The sequence below is a fragment of the Orcinus orca genome, chromosome 2 (assembly GCF_937001465.1).
Source record: "Orcinus orca chromosome 2, mOrcOrc1.1, whole genome shotgun sequence".
Classification (NCBI taxonomy): Eukaryota; Metazoa; Chordata; class Mammalia; order Artiodactyla; family Delphinidae; genus Orcinus; species Orcinus orca.
Window position 1 is genome coordinate 74,482,071 of NC_064560.1, and position 24,230 is coordinate 74,506,300.

The 24,230-nt window shown below is 46.2% G+C and overlaps 1 protein-coding gene across 6 annotated transcripts in view; it reads right to left on the reverse strand.

Moving 5' to 3' along the window:
* The window catches only part of TTC23 (tetratricopeptide repeat domain 23), a 118,521-nt gene that overhangs the window by 16,173 nt on the left and 78,118 nt on the right, over positions 1-24,230 (reverse strand). For 5 of the 6 annotated variants that reach the window (XM_049706104.1, XM_033431447.2, XM_049706107.1 and 2 more), the window contains 3 exons: positions 18,507-18,672; positions 5,048-5,175; positions 262-411 (listed from right to left, as the gene is read on the reverse strand). In XM_049706104.1, coding sequence (XP_049562061.1) covers positions 262-411; positions 5,048-5,175; positions 18,507-18,672 — 444 coding nt within the window. The remainder of the gene's footprint in view (positions 1-261; positions 412-5,047; positions 5,176-18,506; positions 18,673-24,230) is intronic. The other variant, XM_049706105.1, reaches the window with a different exon arrangement.

The window sequence follows — 24,230 nt, forward strand, 5'->3', positions numbered from 1 at the left end:
TTACGCTATGTACAAATTTAAAATTATTTTCATAGTAAAGAATAATTGATAATTTATTTAAAAATCTATGTGCATAAGAGGATTACTGTACCTTTTACCCCAAAAAGTGTGAGTTGAGATCAACTGCAAAAGTGATGTTATCTTACATAAATAAGCCACTTGTAAAGTTTCATTTAAAAAGAGCATGGTGGAGGGAGAGAAAGCTACCTGTGGGGAAGGGTGGGAGGGTTTTTTTCCACATTAGTTGGGCTGCAGCTTTACCTTCTTCAGTTTCTTGTGGGCCCCTCTCTGGTTCCCCTGTGCGAGGTCAGCCCCGCCCAGGAGCCGGTATGTCTCTGCCACCTCGGGACTGAGATCGCCATACACTGCCACTTTGGCCTCCAGGGACTCTCTCAGGATGGAGGTAGCTCTCTGTGAAAGGAACAAAAAGCTGTCTAGTTAAATAAAAAGTTCAAAGCTGGATAAAGATCAGTGCCTCCTAAGAAAATGATGTAACTGGTATGTATTTTCACTTTTTAGGGGAATGAGTTTGGGTAGAGTGTCTCATGAGCTGAGCCTACTTTCCTCCTTAAATAGGAATCAGGAGATAATATACATGGGGTGAGGGGGTGTTGCGGGGGACAGGAATGGTTTGAACTCTGAAGAGAGAATGCATAAAGGACCCCTGGAGAAAAAGCCATCTCAGATGTTACAGGAACCCATTTTAGTTGAGTAGTAAGAAGAAAAGCTAACGTGCATTGCATCGTGTCCTTTATGTGGCAAGAACCATGCTAAACTGTTTATGTGTGTGAGCTCATTTAACTTGCACCATCTCCTTTAGATAAGGACAATTTTAATCCTTGTTTGCCAGAGGAGGAAACTGAGGCATAGAGCAGTCAAGAAACTTGCTCAGAGTCAGACAGCCCATCAGTGGCAGGCAGATCTAGGATCTGGATCCTGCCAGTTTTAATCCCTCTTAGTTGCAGGCTCTTCTCCCTCTGTACACAGTGATGTTCTTATGTAAGTGAAAACTACAGAGTTTCCTGGCATTTACAGAACATCCAGAACATATTCCAGGGTTTTCCATTTCTCACAAGAAATAGTTCAGGAAACCAAAAGCAAACATTCCAACATGGTGAAAAGTTAAATACATTTGACATCTTGTTTGGTTTATCTGATTTATTTATACCAACATGGAATACAAAATATGAGCTGGTATTAATCTCTTCAGTCATACACCAAGACATACAGAGGGAAAGCCCTGTATGTCGGTCTCCCATGTTTCTCCTGAAATTCTTCTACGATCTTCTACATAAAAGCATGATTACAGGTAGAGATCACAAACGCCCAATATAAGAGCCGAATAGGGACTTCGCTGTTGGTCCAGTGGTTGGGACGTCGCCTTCCAGTGCGTGTGGGGGTGCGGGTTCAATCTCTGGTTGGGGAGCTGGGATCCCACATGCCTCATGGCCAAAAGCCAAGGCACGGAACAGGGTCAATACTGTAACAAATTCATTGAGGACTTTGGGGGTGGTCCACATCAAGGAAATCTTTAAAAAAAATATATGGGAGAAATAAGTGGACCTTAAAAGAAAAATAGAGCCGAATAAAGCAGGAACCAGTGAAGGAGCCTTGCCCACCGCATAGCCCTGAAGGCATCCTGCTGGCGCTCCCCAGATAGAGGAGTTCGCAAGGCCTTTACTCAGTTTATTGGCAAGAATATGAATTAGGTGCTGGGGGTGGGATCAGGGAACCACGGTAAAAGGCACTGTTAAGGCAGAAACAATTTCTCAGATGGAAAGATAAATCACTGCTGGGGAAGAGAAACTGTAAATTGTGAAGTGTGTGACCCACCTTGGTATGGGTCTTGCCTGATGCTAAAGCCTGTCGTGTCCCTTCCCAGTGTCTGTGATGCAACTGTTGGGTTTGGCAATTCTTCCATGAAAATTGGTTGTCAGGCTTGGAGGAGCCAATGATGGAAAGAAGAGCCAGACACCTTTTCCTAAATGAAGCTCTCGACGCCATTTACAGCCTGATTGGGGAAACTAGAGATAGATGTGCATGAACTTGAATGGCAGTCAAGATGGCAATGGAAGAGATGCCACATGGATATGGGTTTAAAGGAAAGAGACAGTGATAGTCTCTGAGAGTTAGAAAAGCTTAATGGAGAGAAGTGAAGAATAAATAGGATTTAGGTGGACCAAGAAGAGGGTATGGGAACCTGGGAGCACAGTGGGAGCTGGGGGAAGCACACGGCACATTCAAGGCCAGTGAGGGGACTAATTTGACTATAGCAGAGAAAGTAGGAAGAGGAGCAGAGGGAGATGAGGCAGGAGTCACGGGCTGGGCTGGTGATGGAGACCTTCATGCGAGGCTGAGGAGTTTAGATTTTCTTATGGGGAATAAGAAGTCAGAGAAGCTTCCTGAGCAGCCGAGCAGCACAACTAGAAGAGTATCTTAACACGGAGTATCTTTTAACCTGTGGCAAAGTAAACTTCACTTACATTTTACCTTAAAAGGCATTTTCCTTCCCAAGGATCACCTTCCTGTTGGCAAAGGGTCCTAGCCCACATGTAGGCTGTGACACATCTGAGGTGGTCTGAGCACATCCTTGTGCTCGTGCCTGGGACTGTCCTTGGGCCCGGCCCCATTGGCCAGCTCCTGCTGGAACCCACAGTGAGGTCTGTAACCAAGAGTGAGCATAACACAAGGTGACACATTTGGTTGGACAGACTGTGTCACGCACAAGGGTGCCTGGCAGGAGAATGAGGAGGGCTGAAGTCCGGCCCGTGTTCTTTTCTCTAAGCAATGTGCCCTGGCACGGACTGCACCCACCTGAGGAAGAAGCAGCTTTGTCTATTCTTATAAGAGCACCAGAAGGGCTGGCAGGGGCTGTAGAATGAAAAGAGCCAGTTTGCTAAAATCTCCAGGGGAGGCTTCAGGAAGTGAGGTACATCTTTAGATCAATGCCACTGATTTGGGTGACTTGGGCAAGGGCAGTGAGGTGTGGCAGCTGTGATGACAGACACCAGGGCAGGAAGCCAGACAGGAATGGGGAAAAGGGTGGATGCCCTGTGGCAGCCAGAGCAGTCAGACAGCCCATAGCCAAGCATCCATCCACCCATTGGCTCAACGCTCCCTCACCACGAATAAGAGAGTCCCTGCTGTCATGGAATTTGGTCTAGTCAGGGACAGTAACTGTCCACAATATATTATTGTAATACATTACTCTGTTATATAATTATATCAGACAGGATTCTATGATGAAGAATAGTGGAGAGAATCTAATGAAGCCTGAGGGAGGGGAATCGGGCAAGCTGGTGAGTCCTGAAGGATGGATCTGCATTAGCCAGGAGATCAATGAGGAAGAACCTTCCAAGAGCAGGAGACAAAAGCTGATGCTGCCCAGAAGCGGGGATTAGAAAAGGCCACTGTGGCTGGAACACAGATCAGGGGAGGGGGCAAAAATGAGACTGGAAATGTCAGCAGAATCCATAACGTGCAAGGTATTGTGGGCAATGTGGGATTCTGGCTTATCTTAAGGGCTCTGAGGAGCCAGTGTAGTATTTTACAAATGGGAGTCCACTGATCAGATGTGCTTTTTGCAAAGATCAACATGGTTTCCTTATTCAGAATGGATTAGAAAAGGGCAAGAGTGGAAGCAGCAGCTGGGGAGCCAGAGTTTGTTAGAGAGGTCCAGTTGGGAGATGATGACTGACAGAGGTGGAGATGGCAACCAATGGATGGATTCAAGGGGCATTTTGAAGGTAAAAATGACTGATGAGCTGGAAGGGGTGAGGCATGATGGGGGCAGAATTCCCCTCAGATTTCTGCCCTGAGCACTCCACATAGAACTTCTAGAGATGTTCTGGAATCTGAGGCCACTGGAAGGCCCCTCTCTACTTGGTTGGGTGATCCAGAAAAATATGGAAACTCCATTTGTTATGGTTACTGTAGCCCGACTTTGGCCCGACGAACATTCGTGCATCTAGATTAAAAACCTATGTTCCTTAAGCTCACATCAACTGAGAGAAGGGTGAAGGATTAAGGGTTAGGAGAGAGCTGTCGGGGAGAAGGTCTACATAATAGCAGAGGAAATAAAAAGGTTTTCATCTCAAGGACTTGCCTTGACAGGTTAGAGGTTTTTTGTTTTTTAAAAAGTATTTATTTATTTGGCTGCGTCGGGTCTTAGTTGTGGCATGCGGCATCTTTCATTGCGGCGCGTGGGCTTCTCTCTAGTTGTAGCATGCAGGTTTTCTCTCTCTAGTTGTGGCACACGGGCTCCAGGGTGCGTGGGCTCTGTAGTTTGCGGCATGTGGGCTCTCTTGTTGAGCCGCGCAAACTCAGTAGTTGTGGTGTGCAGGCTTTGTTGCTCCATGGCATGTGGGATCTTAGTTCCCTGACCAGGAATCGAACCCATGTCCCATGCATTGGAAGGCGGATTCTTTACCACTGGACCACCAGGGAGGTCCCATTGACAGGTTAGAGTTGAAAAAAATATCTGTATAAATGAAGCATGTGGGTATCTGGTAGTTGTTAGGCTTTTTATGGAATAAGTTCCCAGGGGTTTAAGTACCAATCAATATAAATTCTGGGTCTGGTTCCATTTTTACAAGCCATGGAAAACATGCCTGTATGGTTCAACGGACAGTGAGCCGTAACTTCTGCACTGTGTAGTTCTTATTAGATATGCAAATTTCATCCATTAGCTAAGATAGTAAGAGAGGAATTAGACACACTAACTTCCACCCTCTATGCCAGCCAGAACCACAGGCTGCAGTAAGCAGAGTCTGTCCAGTGGGTTCTCAAGGTTTCTAGTCCTTTAAGATACTCTGCAGGTGGACATGGCATCTACATTCTCATGAACTTTTTTGTTTCCCGAGAGCGAATATCTGGGAGCTGCCCAAGAGTGGCTGCCTGGCTTTATTTATCCCTCTCCCCGTGGAGCCTGGCACATGCCTTGCACATGGTAGATGCTTAATGCTTTCAGAGTGCAGGAGTAGCCCTTTGGATATCAACTGGGTCGCCCAGGTAAATAACTAGTCAGCTGTGGTCCAAACTCACTTACCTCTTTTTGTCCAGTGACTTGTAGAAAATGGCAATAATCATCTTGAATTGAAAGAAATTTGGCTTTTCCTATCCCTTCAGCATCCTTAAGATTAGCCATGCTATCTTGAAAATACTGCTCAGCCACATCTGAAGAAAAGCATCACAACAACAATTTTGAAAACAGCTTGCAGATTTGAAATGGAAACAGAATAACTATGTGTTTAGTCATGGTGAATGATATGAAAATAATAAGTAATTGGACAAGATAACCCAGTTAAGGAAACTGTCTTTTGTCAATTAATCTGACTGTTTTATTAGACAGGGTCTAGTTCTCAGAAAGATACTGCAATTTATTTTCGTTGGTTTTCATACATCTTCCCTTTCCCAGTGATACAGTAAGCAAAGTTAATGCAAACAGGGAAACTATCCCCTAGACCTGACACATTGTTAAATTTTCAGATTGATTAACCATTAATTCTTTGTAAAACTCTGGTCACTCCTCACTGGGGTTAGGACTCCAAGGATCCACTGACTTCAGTGGACTCTGTAATCTTGGAATGTAGCTTGATAACCCTAAAATTCTGGAAAATATGGCTGACATGCTGCTGAAGGAAAAACCTCAACCATTCCAAACACTTAAGCATACTGGTTATAATATAACAAAAATATTTGAAATATTTGCAAATCTTGAAAGCAAAAAAAGGAAAATCTCAGGTATGGAAAATGAAGAGGAAACTAAAAGCCAAAGCAGGGAAGGGGAGCTAAAGCTGAATGGTCTACGAGGGGATTAGGAAAAATGTGTACTGTATTCCAAGATGGGGTTTGATAAGCCTGAGTAGGGCTGGAGATGAAGCCTGAGGCCTCTGTGTGGTAGGAAGCTGGAATGGGGCTCCCTGCAAAAATCCAGTGTTATAGGCAGATTTCTAGGATGTCCCCAAATGACCCTCAACCTTGATTATGCCCTCCTCTTTGATTATGGGTGGAACTTATAAATATGCTGAGATATTACTCCTGTCATAAGATTATGTTATATGGCACAGTTGACTGTGAGAAAGCAAGATTACCCCTTGGGCATAACCTAATGACACCGGCCCTTTAAAAGCAGAGTTTTCTTCAGTTGGAGGCAGAAATGGAAGGCAGAGAGATTCGAAGCATGAAAGGGATTTGAAAAGGAGGTTCTCCATTGCTGAGATGGAGGGGACCATGGTACAAGGACTCAAGAGTGGCCCATAGGAGCTGAGAGAGGTCAACAGTTAGCAAGAAAATGGGGAGTTCAGTCCTACAACCACAAAGAACTGAATCCTGATAATAACAGGGATGAGCTTAGAAAAGGACTCCATGATCCAGATGAGAATGTAGCTGGCTGACAACTTGATTTTAGCCTGAGCAGAGACGCCAGCCTTACCATGCTAGACTTCTGACTGACAGAACTGTGAGCTTAAACTGGGTGTTTAAACAACCATAATTTGCTATGCAGCAAAAGAAAACCAATATAGCCAGGAATCCCTAAAATTGAGATAAGAACAATTGCGCTGGTCCAAGGAGAAGCCTCAAGGCTGTCCCTCCAGAGGCCATGGCTAGAAAAAGAGCATCTGAAAGAAACTGGGACACTGCACGTGAGGCAGGCACATGTTTGAGGGCTGAATCTGCACCACCTACATGATTTGGAAGTTCTTTTTTTGTTTTAAATTGTTCTACATCCCTCTCCCTCCCTCCCTCCCTCCCTCCTTCCCTTCTTTCCCACCCTCCCTCCCTCCCTTCCTTCCTGCTGTGCTGCAAAGCTTGTGGGATCTTAGTTCCCCGACCAGGGACTGAACCCAAGCCCATGGCAGTGAAAGCACAGAGTCCTAACCACTGGACAGCCAGGGAATTCCCTTGGTTTGGAAATTCTGAACCAATAAGGTAGAAACTAAGGGCCTAATCTCCAAAATATACAAATAACTCATACAACTCAACAACCAAAAAACCAAACAACCCCATAGAAAAATGGGCAGAAGACCTTAATAGACATTTCTCCAAAGAAGACATACAGACGTCCAGTAGGCACATGAAAAGATGCTCAACATCACTAATTATTAGAGAAATGCAAGCCAAAACTACAAAGAGGTATCACCTCACACCAGTCAGAATGGCCATTGTTAAAAAGTCTACAAATAACAAATGCTGGAAAGGGTGTGGAGAAAAGGGAGCCCTCTTACACTGTTGGTGGTAATGCAAGTCGGTGCAGCTACTATGGAAACAGTGTGGAGGTTCCTCACTGTTACTCAGTGTAGAAACTTCTAGCACTTAATTCTTTTCCACCTTTTCATATTAATTTATTATGCTGAGTCTTGCCAAGCTCAAAAAAACAAAAAAACAAAAAAACACTGGTGGAGGAGAGGATGTTGGGAAAGCTGTAGAAGGCAAGAAGCATCTAGGATCCCCCAGGGTTATTTCTTTCTTCGGAAAAAAACATGAGAGGGCCTGGCAGATGGTGGAAACTGTGGACCACTTAGGAAAAAAGAAAAGCCCACTTACCTTGTTTCCTCTAAGTCTTAAACGTAGTTCATTTTATGTGGATGATACTAAGAAGAAGTCAGACCATTTCTTCGATAGAATAAGTACAAAATCTTAAGATGTCTTTTGAAAAGAAGCTATTAGCATTTATTAATGAATTCTGTTGAGACATTTCGTAAAGAGAAATATGCATTCCTAGCAAGCTCTGTCTCCAAACTGTTTTTACTTAGGTAAAACTAAAAATAGAATTACCATAAGATCTAGCAATCCCACTCCAGGGCATATACCCAGACAAAACTATAATTCAAAAAGATACATGCATTGCTATGTTCACAGCAGCACTATTCACAGTAGCCAAAACATGGAAACAACCTAAATGTCCACTGACAGATGAATGGATAAAGAAGATGTGGTACATATATACAATGGAATATTACTCAGCCATAAAAAAGAATGAAATAATGCTGTTTGCAGCAACATGGATGCAACTAGAGATTATCATACTAAGTGAAATAAGTCAGAAAGAGAAAGACAAATACCATATGATATCACTTATATGTGGAATCTAAAATATAGCACAAATGAACCTATCTATGAATTATAAATAGACTCACAGACATAGAGAAGAGACCTGTGGTTGCCAAGGGGACTGGGGGTGGGGGAGGGAAGGACTGGGAGTTTGGAGTTAGCAGATGTAAACTATTATATAGAGGATGGATAAACAACAGGTCCTACTGTATAGCACAGGGAACTATATTCAATATCCTGTGATAAACCATAATGGAAAAGAATATAAGAAAAAGAATGTGTATAAAGTAGAAACTAGCCTGAAAGTGGAAAAATTAGACTCCAGCACAGGGGTAGCAAACTTATTCCGTAAAGGACCAGATGGTAAATATTTTAGGCTTTGAGGACTAAATGGTCTCTACTGCAGCAAAAAAACAGCCAGAGGTGACATGTGAAATGGAGCTTGGCTGTGTGCCAAGAAAACTGTTTACAAACATGGGTGGGGAGCTGCATTAGCGTGTGGACCGTAAGTTTGCTGACCCCTGCTCTAGCAGAGGGAAATGTGATTGTCTTCCTCCCTCAGGGATGTGGGACACCTCCCCCCTCCACCCTGAAGTGCCTGCTGGAGAAAACCTCACGGGGACACATGACAGTACGTAAAGTTTGTTGGGGACGATTGTGAACCATACATACAATGGTCTACTTAACATTTCCATTTGGACATCTCATATGTACTGTGTAGCACAAATACACATGAGCAAAAAGATCAGATGTTTTCTTTGGCTTCTTTAGACTTCCTCTGTATTTGATTATTTTCCCTTTCTCATCTCTAATATTGTTTTTGTGCCTTCTCCCCATTTCTCTTGATTAGACAGGACAGTGTGTTATCTATTTGGATATTCTTCCAAAGAGTGGGCCCTCAAATTAGTTTTTCTCAGACTGTGATGTGAATGCCAGGTGCTTCCAAAGAGGCCTCCATGAACGCAGGGCTCCAGAATTCATGGAGGAGCAAGGAAGGGGCCGGCCTGCGCAGACTGTGGTCGCTTCTGGAGGCGGCAGTGAGTGGGAAGGAGGGCAGGCTCTGCAGGTCAGGGGCTGCCTGCGTCAGGCTCCAGCGCTGCCGCCTTCTGGCTGTGCGCCTCCATTGTTGGCCTCGGCTTTTTCACTCAAAGAGGAACCTTTAGGCTAGCGCCTCCATTATAGGGTTGTTGTAAGGAGTAAATGGGTTAATGCACACACAACTGATGACGTGCCTGACACCTAGTCAGTGCTCAGTAACTGTTAACCATTTTAGTTTCAGGGACAGTTTCGATCACTGTGGCTATGGGCCTCCCTCATCCATACTAGGCTGACCAGCAGGCACACTGGAAGCAGAGATGGACATGGAGAGGACAGGAACACTTGGAAAACAGAGTGGTCAAAAGGCACAGAAGCCTGGGATCATGTGCGGATAAATGGCTCTGTACACCTCAAGAGCTCCAGCCCTGAAATTCACAATGAGCACGGTGGGTCTCCAGAAACGATTCAAGTACATCCCATGTGATCTGTTGTAGAAAGGAGAGAAGTAAACACTTGGCAAATGTGTCTGTCAAATCCAGGCAACCTAAAGAAAACTTAGGTGTGAAAACAAGTAAGTTTCATTTATCTGCAAGATTTACTTTGCTTAGGGTCTAGGCAGTTGCCAGACAGAAGCGAGAATTAGGCTGGGAGGTGCTGCCTTTCAGAGAGGTCTCGGTGCTGACTGGCCCCAGACTTTGTGACTAGACAGGAGTCTATTGAACTGGAGTCCCTGCTCCACTCTTTCAATGGGGGTCTATCCACTGCCAGACCAGCTGATGGATTTCTAGAGTATTACTCAAATTTTTTCTTGGTAGGAGAAAATTTTACTACTGTACATGAAAAGTGTTACATCTCTTTAGTCCTTGCTGGCTCATGGGAGAAAATATTACAGATTAAATGTTCAGACCATGTATTAACTTTGGTTGCTTTGATAATCTGATGACAGCAAATGTGGGGATGATGTGGCACTTATTTTGTTGATTCTAAAAGCATTACAGAGATGTATGTTCCATGTCTAAAAATTAACAAGTCTATTCAGGAATGGAGTACTGTTGATATTTTAGTTTTCTGTCTAATTGGGAATTAACCAAAGAATGTAACTGAGCCCTTCTTGAAGAGTAGAAGCTTTTCCGAGTCTCAGCCTCATTCCCCAGACATAAGCCCTTGCTCTGAAGACCTGTAGTTGTAAAGGGCATAGGAAGGAGTTGGGACTGAACAGGTAAGAACTGAGTTTCTGACCCTGGGCTTTTGCAGAAGAAGTGGTGCCAGGCTCAGAAAAAGGAAGAGATCAAAAGGGATGGGAAGCATTTCCCTCCTTTCCTGGGTAAGGAGCTGGACTCTCAGACACAGGTGGACATAGCTGCGCTTTGTCCCTTTCCAGCCCCTCTCTGGTAAAGTTCTCCCACCTCTTAGTATTCCTTCCCCTGGCAGTCACATGCTGACCAACACCCCTTCCCCCGAAAAAAACCACCCCGTTTCGGCTGGTCCCATAGAGCTTAGTGCCAGATGCCCCTTTCCATTGTGTACCTGATCTCACAGAATGCTGGGAGAAAGGAAGCTCTTTGGCCTAACTCATACTCGTGTGTAAATGGCTCAAACCTCTAACTCAGGGAGGCCTAGTCACATTTTCCAAAGAGGATGCTTGTTAGCATATTTGGATCTCTGGAAGAGGGACTGGAAGTGAGGGAGGAAGGAAGGGGTTGGGGGAAGGAAGGAATTTATTACTCAAACTAAGGTTACATGGCTACTGAAGTGGAAAAAAGCAAGGCTTTGTGGTGAGACGTCAGAGACAGGCCCAGACTGGGAATCTGCCCTCTGGGGTCAGCTCCTAAGGTTGCTGCTCCCCTTTCCCCGTTTCAGAGTCCTCAGCTTCTCAAAAGGTCCAAGTTTCTTCCATTTCTGTTCCTGGGAGGTCTCTAGTCACGGGGGGCAAGGCCAGGGAGGGGGGGTCTCTGACAGCTATTGTCACATACAAGCGGACCACATGTCAGGCATCATGTCAGGACCCTTATATATGAGAAGAGCCTAGGGCTCGGGAACAGTGAAAGGTCCAGGGCATACACTGTGAGCGTCTTCCCTGTCTGTAAATTTGAAACCACTTTTATTTTTACCTGGGATATAGGAAAGCTCTTTTATTGCAAGACCCTGACTTATTTTCCCCCATCCCCCAGGCCCCTAAATTAGCTTTCTGAACTATGAATCCCATGATTAGTCTTCGAGGGGAGAGCAAATTTGTCCTATTATTACAGCTAAGGAGTGACTCCCTAAGAAGCAGAGCTGGTTCTCCTGGGAGTGGGCATCCCCCAGGAGGTCCACCTGACACAAGTGACAGTGGGGTTTCCAGAGGGACAGGAGGTCACAGCCCCTGGGGTGGGATGCCACTTCTTGTCACAGACCTTGTGCCTGAAGTTGGGTGTGGGTTCACAAAGAGCCTCGGCAACCTGATGCTGGTGGTGTCGGCAAGAGATGAGGTCATTTTCTAAAGCACAGGAGCATGACTTAGCTTGTAAATCTGAGCCCTAGTGGCACAAGTGTTCCAAGGCCATGAATCTTCTCCCATTTTCATTCCCGCAGAATGTTGGGGCTGTCTGTGAGTTAGGGTGAGGGGGTAAGTGTGGCCCAGCGGGCAAGGTGGCTTAATGTCTCCCGGAGGCCCCTTCAAACTCTATTCCATCTGTATGTTCATATACAGGCAAAAGAAAACAGGGCTCCATTCAAAGAGCAAGAGGAATGTGGGGTTACGATTTGGCACCCAGGAGGTTAGGAGGCTTTTAATTAAAATAAATTCCAGTGACCCTGGGCTCATTTTCTTGAGGCTGTCCCAAGGCAAGAGTTGGAACAGTGAGGACAGCTCTCATTATGAGGGAGGCCTGTGTGTACAATGTGACAATTATCTTTTGTAAGTCTTCAGAAACTGTACTCTGCACTAACTGCAAAAGCATTAAGGACTCCAGGGAATTTGAATATGGAAAGTCTCAAATCCTATCCTGGCATTAACCCAGAGGAGCGCTATCATCCAGCGAACAAATGGATTGAACCCATTTAGACCCTGCTGGGAACTGCCTGGGACTTTTGCACAGGCAGCTGCCCTGAGGCTGCCCGGCAGCCTTGTGGGGGTCACAGAGTAGCCTGAGGACAGACGAAGCCCTGGACAGGCTGACTCCTCATTGCGTGGCCCTCAGTGGTCCACACTGGAGGCCACCTTCAAGAGGAATGTTTTCACAGGGCCTGGACAGGGCATCCGGGAGCAGTAGACCTGCTGCTCCTGAGCTGTGTGGTCCCTGGAAGTCCATGGCCATCTCTGGGGGCAGGTTTGCATCAGTAGAGTAAGGTGACCAAGATGGCGGCAGGCTGGGTGAGGCTCACACAGCAAAGTGTGCATGAAGTGTCTGCATAGTGCCTGGTGCCCACAGGCCTGGTCTGGGCTCAGTCACCATAGGGACTGCCTGCCTTGAATGTCCTCACCACCAGGAAGCTGATCAGGACTTCCCTCCACCCCCAACACCACCCAGAGTCCCACTTGGGGCCACCCAGTAGTGATCAGGTGCCCAGCGCCTCAGGCCTATTGCCACAGTTGCTTGTCTTGGTGAAGTATATGTCATTTCCATAAGCTGCCCTAATAATATGTTTTGAAGCCAAGTCAGGGTATAAATAACTTAGACGTTTCTGAGAAGTTCTGAACATAAATTATTATCCAGCACAAAAGTGAAACACCAGAGCCTCATAATAGTGGTTATCAGAGAGCCCATCATCCTCCCTAGGAGAGGGATAAAGCCGCAGACTTTGTTCTCAGACACAAAGATGAAAGGCAGTTTGTAAGCAAAGCTCAGTGAGGTTTCAGTTCTGCCACAGGTTGTCCCTCGGTGAAGAGAGACCAACAGCACAGACTTGGGGTGGAAAAGGCCACACCTTCTACTCCTCTGCTGGTCTCAAGAGCTGCCAACCCCTGCAGCCCACACCTGCCCCCACCTTTGGGGCTTCCGGGCTCCCTGGACCTCTGAGGACAGAGCACCCTCAGAGCCACGACCTCTCTGGCTCTGGAGTGTGGTCAGGTAGGCAGCGCCTGGCCTCTGTCTAAGGCCTTGCTTTGTCTCTAATTGCCAGCGTGACGCTGGACACACCTTGGACTCCAGTCCTCTACATGGGATGTGCTTTAAGGTGCCTTCCAGAGGTTTCTGAGAGGGGGTCCTACTAACGATGGTGGAAAACAGGGTAAGAGGCTTCCCTTCTCTGGCCTCACCCACCGTTCTCTCTCTGCTGCTTCCCCTTCCCACCTGGCCTGTGGAGCACTGAGCAGGATGGAAGCTGACATCTGCTTGGGGAGCTCAGGCACCAGGCTCAGGCTGGCTGGGCATTTTGTAATAAGAAGCGGGCCCTGAGTAGGAGCTGAGGAAGCATCTCTCAGAACACACAGGACTTGAGGTGGGTGGGAAGGCCGAGGAGGAAGAGAGAGGGAGAGGCGAATAGTGAGGAGGAAGGGAGAGGTGGGTGGGTGTGGCCAGCAGCAGCTTACACTCATTCCCACTGCAGGCCTGCACCACAAGCCCCACTTGGAGGCCTCAGGTTGGAGGTGGGCAACAGAGGCAGCACAGGCAGTCAAGGAGGGCCACAGGAAGGTGAAGACCACCTTACCGTGGCTGCTCCCAGGTGGCCACATTACCTGTCAGGAGCCCACTGGAGCTGGGTGCGTCTGTCTGATTTCCAGTCTCTCTGAGACACATGGGGCTCAAGGAGCATCAGTAACCCCATGAGCAGGGAGTAGGCTGCGGGTGGGGCAGGGCCCAGCATGGGGCAAGCTGAGGAGCAGGCCACAGAGGAAGAGCTGAGAAAAGCGGTGATCGCGGGGGGTAAAAAAGAGGAGACTCCATGGAGATGCAGAGCCTACCTTCAGATACTTACATATTTCGTGTCTACTGTATAAAAGGAGGGGAGAGGCCAGGACAAGTGGGGGCCCAGAAGACATACATATCCGTGCATAGGGAGTTATATCTTGGGAATGCACCCCATGCCCATGAGTCTGTCCATATAGCCAGGGATCCCACCCCCTGCCCCAAGGCGGGCAGGGGCATAACCCATTCCCTTCTGCTGTCTCTGGAACCTACAGAGCTCCCTGGCCTGCTGGACCCCACACCACAGATGGGGCCACTTCCAAACAAGGCCACCCGTGCTCAGCAGGCTCTGCCTCTCAGAGGTTTACACTGAAATGTACTTGGCTTCAGCCCATTTCATTTTAATATCCTTTAGGAGAAGAGTTATAAACACAAGGCCAATGCCTGGAGACTTAGCAGGGTTGGGAGAGCTGTTAATACCAAGTTTGTCTATGGCTGCTCCGGGAAGCTGGCCAGGCTCAGGTTAGTGACATTCTACAAGCCTGAATTGGGAGCCCTTATGCAATCACAATCCTTCGTGACTTCTAAGGCAGTTTTGTCTGCATAAGGAATACAGGAAGGCACAGAGCAAAGGGATTAGTTTGATTGTGGAGCCTGAAACACACTGGCTTCTTGGCCAGTGGCGTTTTGTTTGTCCGAGGGCAATGCCTTCAATGGACATTTAGCAAGTAGGCTATGGAGAATCCCTAGATGAGAAATTTTTCCTATTAACGATTCTTTAAAAAACAAACAAACTGTACTTGGCACAGACTAGTTTAAGCATAGCAGAGCAGAGTTGAGATCCCCGTGCACGTGGATCCCTTGGCACTCAGTGGAAGGTGCAGATTTGCTCCCAGGAGATCTGGCTGGCACTTCTGAACCACAAATGACCAAAGTCCAGGCCAGAGAGTCCTGCCTGGGTGAGAGCTAGGGTGGGGAGGCTGGTCCCCCACTTAGTTGTCAGACAAAGATAAATTCCAAATTCCTGCCTTTCCTTTCCCCTTCCAGGAGGTAGCAGAGGCCTGGAGAAACCTCAGCCCTGGGTGGGCTTCTCTCATTATCGCATTGGCTGTGTGTGAGGGGACAGCAGGGACATGAAAACCAGGCCCCCTGAAAGACGGTGGGAAGGCGCCTGCCCACTGCCACTGCAGCTCCTGGCTGTGGGGGACCCCGCTCCTTCCTGCTTTTTCGGGGAAGCTGAGTCCATGCATGGAACACGGCTGTACCCTCTGGGCCCAGGCCACTGAGCTTAGCAGATAAGAGCCGGAACAAACTATCTTAAAATGCCAGCCGGACAGCTCATTGTTCACAGTCTTCCCCATGTTTGTCACCAAGAGAACAAAGATTCCCACGGCAGCACATTCAAGCTTGTTAACACAGTAGGAATAGTCTGTGGTTTCTCTTTGCTTTGATTCTTTTCTGATGTGCCCATTTCAATGGTTGGCTTGAGGCCTTAGGGGCAAGGGCTGGTGTGCCTCTCTGCCCCTGCTCCAGGGCTTCATGCTGCCTCTGCACAAGCATCTGTTTTGATCCGACAGCTTCTCTGCCCAGCCTCCTCACTTAGTGTTGACTCGCCTTCAAGCCTTCAGTAAACTCTCTTCCTGTTGGTGTCAAGGTGATAGACATTTCCAGTGTCTTCTGATTAGTGGAAGCTGAGTCTGAGAAGGGAGCATCCTTACACTGATTGGGGCTTTGTCCCTCTTGGGTAGAGCAATGAGTAGAGAGGATATTGACTGATGGTGCTGGTGGTATGGAGAGCTGGCTGTGTTAGCTCCTTTGTAAAATGGGAGGTCATCTTGCCTCCAAGGCTTGTTAGGATTAAATGGGCATGTTTGTGAGAGTGCCAGCACCTGCATACAACGGGCGCTCGACCCCTGCTACTGCTGTTGTCATCATTGCTAGTATGATTGTTGTTATGATTCCTGCTGGTTCGGGTTCCTGAGGCCTCTGTGAGTCAATATGTTTCAAGCAATCGATCCTCCAGGCCTCAGGCAGAAGTGACCCCCTTCCTAATCTGCAAAGCCAGTTGCAACTGTCTAACTCCCTGCTCTTGGGGGAAGTTTTTTTCTTATCCTTCCCTATTCATTCTCCTCCCCCTTCAGATACTGACTGGCAAGTAGGCTTTCTGGGTGCAGGTCACCAAACAGTCTGAGCTGCCAAAGAGACATGGGGCAGAATGGGGGGCTGAGAGCCTGTGCACGATCCTGGGCTGGCCCCTTCCCAGACGGCACTCAAACTGGTTTCCTTGGGCCACCGTTGCTCTTCTCAAGTCCCTTTCTCTCCCCAAAGCCACACACTCTTTGGGAGGGGAAAGAAGGGAAAAGGGCATGTGCAGTGCCAGTCCTTATAATATAGCATGGAGGTCAAGAGCCTAGGTTCAAGTCTACCACTCCCTGGCTATGGCTCTTGGGAAATTACCTAACCCTCTGTGCCTTAGTTTCTCCATCTGAAAACTGGGAACACTTGTACCAAACTCACAGAGCTGTGGTGAGGATTAACTGAGTTAATAAATATAACATGGTTAGAACCATGACAGTATGTACTATGTAAGAATTCGCTGTTATTACTGTGTGAGGTCATTAAATTTTCACAGACCTAATTATCTGTATCAAGTAGGTATTAGTGGCATTCTCTATTTACAGGGGAGGCTATACCAACACCATATTTAGACTGGAAAACTTAGAAAAAAATACATAATTGGATTGTTTCTGATTCTATAATTACACAAAGCAGAATGGTCTAACTTTGCAGCTACAAGAAACAAGTATTTTAGGGACATGATTTCTATTGTTCCCCACCTAATCCATACATTCATCAGGTGTGTACACTGAGCACTAGCTGAGATGCTGGCAAACCAGAATCCCTCTAGGCAAAGATGGTCTCTGGTCTTAGCCTCCTGTAGTTGCTTGGTGTTCTCTGGGAGTAGACCCCCTCCCCCACACCCCAGCAGTTTAAATGCTCAGAAACTTCCAGTTCTCAACCCATGAGCCCCCCAAGAAAAACAGGAAGGACCTGACAACCACTTATTATACTCATGCTTCCCAGGTCAGAAGTTAGGGATCTAGCCCTCACACTTGTTTTGCATCCCTCAGAGCCTGAAACATATTTGACTTGGTGACCATCAACTATGCATTGATTTCACATAAAAATTCAGATTTCTGCCTTCTCTTGAAAAAACAGACCTGCTAATACAAGCTTGCTTTCCACATGACAGTAATGGGCTGGAGCTGAATAACAGCTGCTCACTTTCGACAGGGGACGGGCCTCTCCAGTTTGCCACAGTCCTCACCACTCCCTATTGCATCTCTCAGATTACAGCCAACAGTTAGCTGCCATTTATAATTATGCTTGCTGCTGCTACTGTTTTCTAATGACTACTCGCTTCACTCACATTGCTTACTTGGTTCCTATAGACATTTAGATTAGTGACTCCTGCTAATCTAGGGGTTTCCATCATGTTTGCATTTTAAGTATCCTATTAATACTTGTGGCATGGAAGGTTCTTTTCCCCTATTAAAGGAATTTTAGCCACCAATAAACTGGTTAAAATGTTGGCTCTTTGAAGGTTTTGAAGTTGATTGCTATGTATGGAGTGTTCTAGGGAGTTAAGGTAAGGAAGGTCGCCTGCCTTCTCTATCCTCCAGCTCTGAGAAGGTGCTCAAAGCTCCGGGAGACCAGAATGAAGGATCTTTAAGGTGGGATGGACAGAAAGATAAACACTGGTATCCCCTTCCCCAGCTCCTCCCTGGACAGGAGCCCCTGCCTGGCCCAGGAACCTCTGCAGACCAGGCTGCTCACTGAGGCTCCTCCTTCATCTTCTCCCCCCACCAGCCTCCTCATCTTAGCCCAGCTCCTACTCCCTGAACCTCAACCTCAAGCCTTCCAGATACTGATTTTCAAATTGATGGCACACTGGACCTTATTTTCCTACAATGCATAAGTATTTTTAGCTGACATCTTGGAATACACCTCTTGTCTTCTTTATGAGTTATACTCTGTTTATGAATATTCTGACCAACAACAAAGAAAGTCACTAGAATGCATGTTCTCCATCAATAGAGGCATATTGTATGCTCTGAGCCCAGGATGGGGGATTAAAGAACTCCCAAGCTCACTGCTCTACCTATTATGTGGGGCTAAGAAAAACTATATGACTCATAAATGACAACTTCCTTTTGGAATCCTGAAGCCGTGTAAGTTCATCCTGATTGAAAGCTCAGCCCTGTGAGAGTCTGGAGGCCGGAGTTCCAGCAGGTCAGATCCGTTGCCACAGTAGCTCCACAACCTTTAAAAATAGATCACCTTTGAAAGTCCAGTAGATTTCCCTGTAAGCCCAGCACAAACTCTCTGGGGCTCTGATAGCTATGTTTGGATGAAGATTTGCTGTATTTGAGAGTAAAAGATTAGAGGAAGGCTGAAAAAAGATAGAAACCAAAGGACTCTGGACTCTAGTGAAGCTAACAGAGAAGACTCTCTGAAGGGTCTGTCCCAGCTCCATCCACCTGTTCATCCATCCCACAGGCAGCTAGCCCACAGATACCGACGCACATGGGACAGGCAGGGAGCAGGCCTCACTGTCCCCCACGGAAGGCTCGCTCTCGCTCTCACCATGGTGCTCAGGCCTTCCAGAAGCGACAGCAGCACAGGCGACGGAGTGTGCGGACACGGCTGCCTCCTCTTGAGAGGGGTTTCTGCTCAGGACGATGAGACGCGCCTGTCATCATGGAAAGAAGACACACATTTGTTTACATGCTTGGCAGCAGCAGCAGGGAACTAACTATTCTTGGAACGATAAGCAGAAAGTCAAGGAAATTTCTAGCAAGCTAAACAATATGATTTATGTGGAAGCACAATCAACTCTTGGGAGAGCTCGGTTTCAAAAGCATTGTGTAGTTGAGAAAGCACCAAGCCCTGGACGCTGAGTCCAGATAGCTCGATGCTGTGGCCAGGGCTTATTTCTAAGTAAATAATTTAAAAGTCTATGCTCCCATGAGTGCAGTGTCAGCAGAAGAGGAGGGAGGGTTTCCAGGAGGAAGGAGATAGATTAAAAAGTGCCTGTGCTGTAGGGGAAGTGGGCAAGCACAGAACCCTACCCACTGGTCAGCCCAGAGAGGGGGACCTACCCCCAGTGTCAGCAGCCTCACCCACAGAAACCCCGACCCCACCCCCATGCCTGGTCCGCCAAGCTCATTTGCCTATAACCTCGGCGAACTGGACCACAGGAGCTGTCCGAACTCAGGAAACAGCTCAGTTCCTTGAAAATGAAGCCCATTTAAAAATTCTTTAAGGGGAAAAAACCACCGTATGATCTATGAACATAAAATAAAAATAATCCTTTCAAATAAAATACAAACTACATCCCTTCAAATAAAAAGATATTAAGCAAACAAGCAAGTAAATAATCCCATGGATTAGTCATAGCTCCTGGAGGCTGAAAGAATCGGGGTGCTTTGGGCAGTGTGCACCAGGGCAGGAGGAATGTCAGCATTCATGACATGGTAGAAACAGCAAATCTGAAGGCAGAGCATCAAGGTCAGAATCTTATCTCCATCCTTTATTAGCTGTGAGGTACCTTGGGCAAATCACCCACTCAGCAACCTCAGTTTTTTCATCTATAAAATGAGGATAATGAAAATTGTCAAAAATATTTAAATCGATATCGCAAATGAAAAAGAAATGAAAGGTAACAGCCTAAATCTTAGACTAGATAAAGCCATACCATTAGAACCTTCTAGTCCAGACCAAGCAGTGAGACAGCAAAGCCATAGAGACTTGCTCCTCTGATGACCAGCTTAATACATTTCTGAGATGATAAGCAGGGTAGACTCTAAACTGTCCCCTCATTTGTCATATGTTAAAATCCACTAGTTACTAGATCTAGACTTTTTATGATAGGGGCTACTCCAAATCAAGATTGCTGGTAATAACTTTTATTGCTGTGTTAGAACAATCAGGATTTCATATTTGTAAATGCTAACAATATCCTTTGTTTTAAAATGACTTTTCTTATTACAGCAATGGTCCCCAACATTTTTAACACCAGGGACCGGTTTCGTGGAAGACAATTTTTCCACGGACAAGGGGTGGGGTGGGGGTGGGGGGTGGGGGGGCGTGGTTCAGGCGGTAATGCCAGCGATGGGGAGGTGGCAAATGAATCTTCCCTTGCTTGCCGCTCATCTCCTGCTGTGCGGCCCCGTTCCTAACAGGCCCCGGACCGGTACCGGTCTGCGCCCCGGGGGTTGGAGACCCCTGTATTACAGGATCTAGATAAATTGAATACTTGATTTTGGAAAACCCCAAATTGGTCATTATCCTCGATTTGGCCTGAAGTTCTGACTGGAAATGCTTTTCAAATAGGACACAGTGTTAGAGTGAAAGGATCAAATGTTCAGTGCTCAGGGAAAGGAAAAAAGAGAGGAAAAGCTGGCCCCACCCCAAATGCAAATGGATCATGTTTACTTTGTCTTTTCCCTGGGTTAACTATCTCTAGAATCCACTTTTGAAGAGAGCACCCTCTCATGCCAGAAAAGATTTAACTCATCTTGTTACAAAGACATTTTACACACAGTATTTTAGATTGATTAAAACTCAAATTCAAATTCAAAAAGATTTCATATGTTGTTTCCACTTAATATTATAATTCGAGGCAATGTAAAATATGCATGTCTATCAAAATTACTTTCAAATGAATTATTAACATGTTCTGAGAGTTCTCTAAGTTGCCTTTTGTCTTGGAAACAGGAAGCAAAGTTTTCCATGAGCAAAAATGTTCATATTATCAAGAAAATGGATCCTGAAATCTTATGGAGATCTGAACATATCACAAAATCTTCAATGTTTTGCTGTATGAGATGCTAATATAAGCAAACATTTAATATTCATTATTCACTTCAGAAACTCAGTCTCTGATCTAATTTGTTATTTGATGTTCGCAAAGTTTCTAAAAACCATATGCGGGAGTGGGGGGTGAGGGTAGTGGAGAAGGGAACCCATGATGTTTAAAATGTGCAATCTCATTTATTCAGAAAAATTCAATTCAGTTTAATTTAATTCAGTCCTATTCAATTCAACTTATCTTAATTTTTAAATGCTTTCTACATGCCAGATATTATTCAAACCCTAGGAATTCACATAAAGATTAGGCAGGGCTTTTGGTTTTAAAGGAGCTTACAGACAAACTACAAAAATGTGGGGTAGCTTGATTTTACCTAAACTCACAGACACTGCCCCTCACTAGGTTTTAGCACCCGGCTCACTACTTTCCTCTCCACCCCTCCTCCTGTTATCATTTTCAGTGATTTCAGTATCCCTAAGATTGGTCTGCACCTATTGGGCAAGAAAGAGATGGCACAGTTTAACAGATGAATAGAGGAAAAGAAGTTGATAAAAGAAAAGAAGTTTGCACAGAGGAAACCTAAGGAAGAGAGTGCTGGACCCCAAACAGGCTGCTTTAACATCACAGGCAGAGCAAGGGAGGGAGCATTTGCTGGAACTGGAAAGATGAATTATAGGGGAGGGAGCTGTAGCTATCAGTGAATGGATGCAGACCACCTGCACTGACCTTGCTGGGAGGAGCTGAGGGAATAAATAAGCTGTGCTCTCTCCTTCCAAGGTCAAGGCTGTGTGCCTCCCAGCCAGAGGGCAAGGCGGCCCACTGACACTGTACTTAAGTGGGCACAGTGAGGGATGCAGAGTGGAGCTAAAAGAGCAAACTAAAACACCCAGCAAATGACCCAGCTAACACCTTGGCCTCTTGGGTTTTGACAGGCTTATTTTCCTCCCTACCCTCAGCCACCTGGTCCCCCATGATGCTCTGGGCCTCATCATCGCTTAATCTTTGCTACCTCTGGATCCCGCAGCTCACAGACCCTGTTTGACTGTTGGGGCATCCTGGCTCTATCACATCCATGCAGCTTCTCATCCTCTGTCCACTCTCCACATCTCACTAGCCATCCACCCCTCCTGCTGTCCCTTCCCTCCTGGTCCAGCTTAGAGGGCACCACCCATCAGTGTCTATATGGAAAATGCCCTCAACTCCACTGAAGCATTATTTGAGATGGTGAAAAATGGGGAAGCATCTAAACATCCATCAGCAGGGGAACGAATATATTGTGGTTTATTCATACAATGATTGAACTCTATCTATATGTATTAACATTTCAAAAACACACCACTGAGTGGAAAAGCAACTTATGAAAGGATGCAAACATCATGATGCCACTGCTTTTCAAGTTTCTGATTTTAAAGCAAAAGAACCCCTTATATACCAAACAGAATGGTTCTCTAACATACAAAGCAGGTAAGTGTGGAGCTGCTCTCACTGAAGCAGGTAGAGAGACCCTGGGAAGCCCACCCAGTTGCTTCCATCCAGCCAACCCCAAAAGACCCTCCTTGGAACATGAGTGTTGGCAGTGACACAGTTTGACAACCACAGTACCACACCATGCAGGAGGCCTCCTGAGGGAGTGAGTACTGAAAAAGTTGACAAAGCTAGTGATTAGATTACCCAATCTTTCCAAACTAAACCACTGTTCACAATTCTGGAACAACACTTTGTTTGCTAAGATAATATAAATATCCTTGTTACATACATCTGAGAGCATTTAAGGACTAGTTGTTAGGGTGAACAGAATTACAGGAGTCCTGCTTGCCTCTCCGGCTTTATACAGTGGCCTGAGTACTAGGCCCCGCTGGGGATCTGCGGCTTGACTACGCCCACTCCTCGTTATTTATTAATCACCCCAGGGCTTGCATCTCTCCTCCCATCCTTTGAAGTTTTTGATATCTTATGGTTATATGTTTATCAACTGTCATCTTGAGGCTGAGGAGGAACATTTAATATTCTTAAATCTCTTCAGCTGCTAGCATGTCGTACTGGGTTAAAAACAAAAACACCTTTAATATCCCACATGGAGTAGGGTCATTAATTGAAAAAAACTCATTCACAAGACCAACTGCCTCAAGCCCTGGCAAGGTACAGAGCAGCTGTTGCATTCTGGTCCTCTTATGTGTTTCTGGGGGAAACCAAGGATTCCTCAGTGCCAACCCAGCTGTCAATAGACACAGCCAGAGCCAGGGCTGGCAGACTCTTATCTAACTGGGCCTGTCCCCTTGGATTTGTAAAATGTGTAACAGTTCTTGAAGAGAAAACTCGATGACTACTAAAAAGGATGTTTCTATTTATGCAGGCAGACCCCACCACATGAACACTCAACTTAAAACACTGGGTGGGTTCTGAGTGTGGAACCCCAGCTCTTGTGGGGAGGGAGAGAGAGATTTTTTTCCCACTTTGATAATGATTAGGGGAATCAGTGACTCAGAGGGAAATCTCCTCTCCCATAGCATAGTGAAGAGCACACAAGTAGCTCAAAGTACATTTGTGGACTTAAACTGAGTCTATTTACCCTGGAGATGAGAACACTCAAAGAGAAGACAATAGTAATTGCCAGGATCTCTTTGTAAAGTTGAGGGCTAGCACAGGGAGGGACGGAGGGAAGGAGGGAAATAACATCGATATACACCAGCTCCGCTTAATCTCAAAATGACCAGTGAGAGTGATGTTAACTGCCTAATTTACGGATGGCAAAATGAAGCCTTGAGGAGAGTAATCGACTGTCTGAAGGTCACATAGTTGGTCAATGGCAGAACAGGGATTTGAATTAAGGCGTGTGATTTCAAATTGCATGCTTTTCTCATCTAACACCTGGTTATCTAGAGGGTAGAAGTCACAGAACGGCAATTTTCAAGTCAATGTAATGAAGAACTATTTAAGAGTCAGAGAAATAGTTACTAAGAATTAGACTCAGCCCAGAATTAAATAGACTGGCTAGGGAAAGAGCGAGCTGCCAACACATGGAATTCTGAGCACTGACTGTAGAGAGACGCTGTGGAGGGGGTCAGGCAGTGGACGGTGGATGGAGCAGACGTTAAAGTGCCTTCTACCAAGTGGCTCCGTTTCTGCTTTGATTCAAATTTGTGCCTTAATTCAACAGAAGCTCAAGTCCACTTGTCACTATGAGGTATGAGCTTGCTGTGTTTCTCTTATAACTGACCAGCTGTGAGACTGCAGAGCTTTCTCTCTCAGCTCTGCCAGAGCTGGCCATTCTACCCTTAGGCTTTGACTGTCATCCTTGTTCAAGACAGGGTCATGTTGCAGCCCAAGGTTGCCACTTCCTTTCCTCTCCCATCTCTGCCCAGTAGGGAAGTCTTCCATGGCCACACACACCATAGGGGACTGAGGCGGCTGGAGGGCACTGGCTAAAAAAACGATGG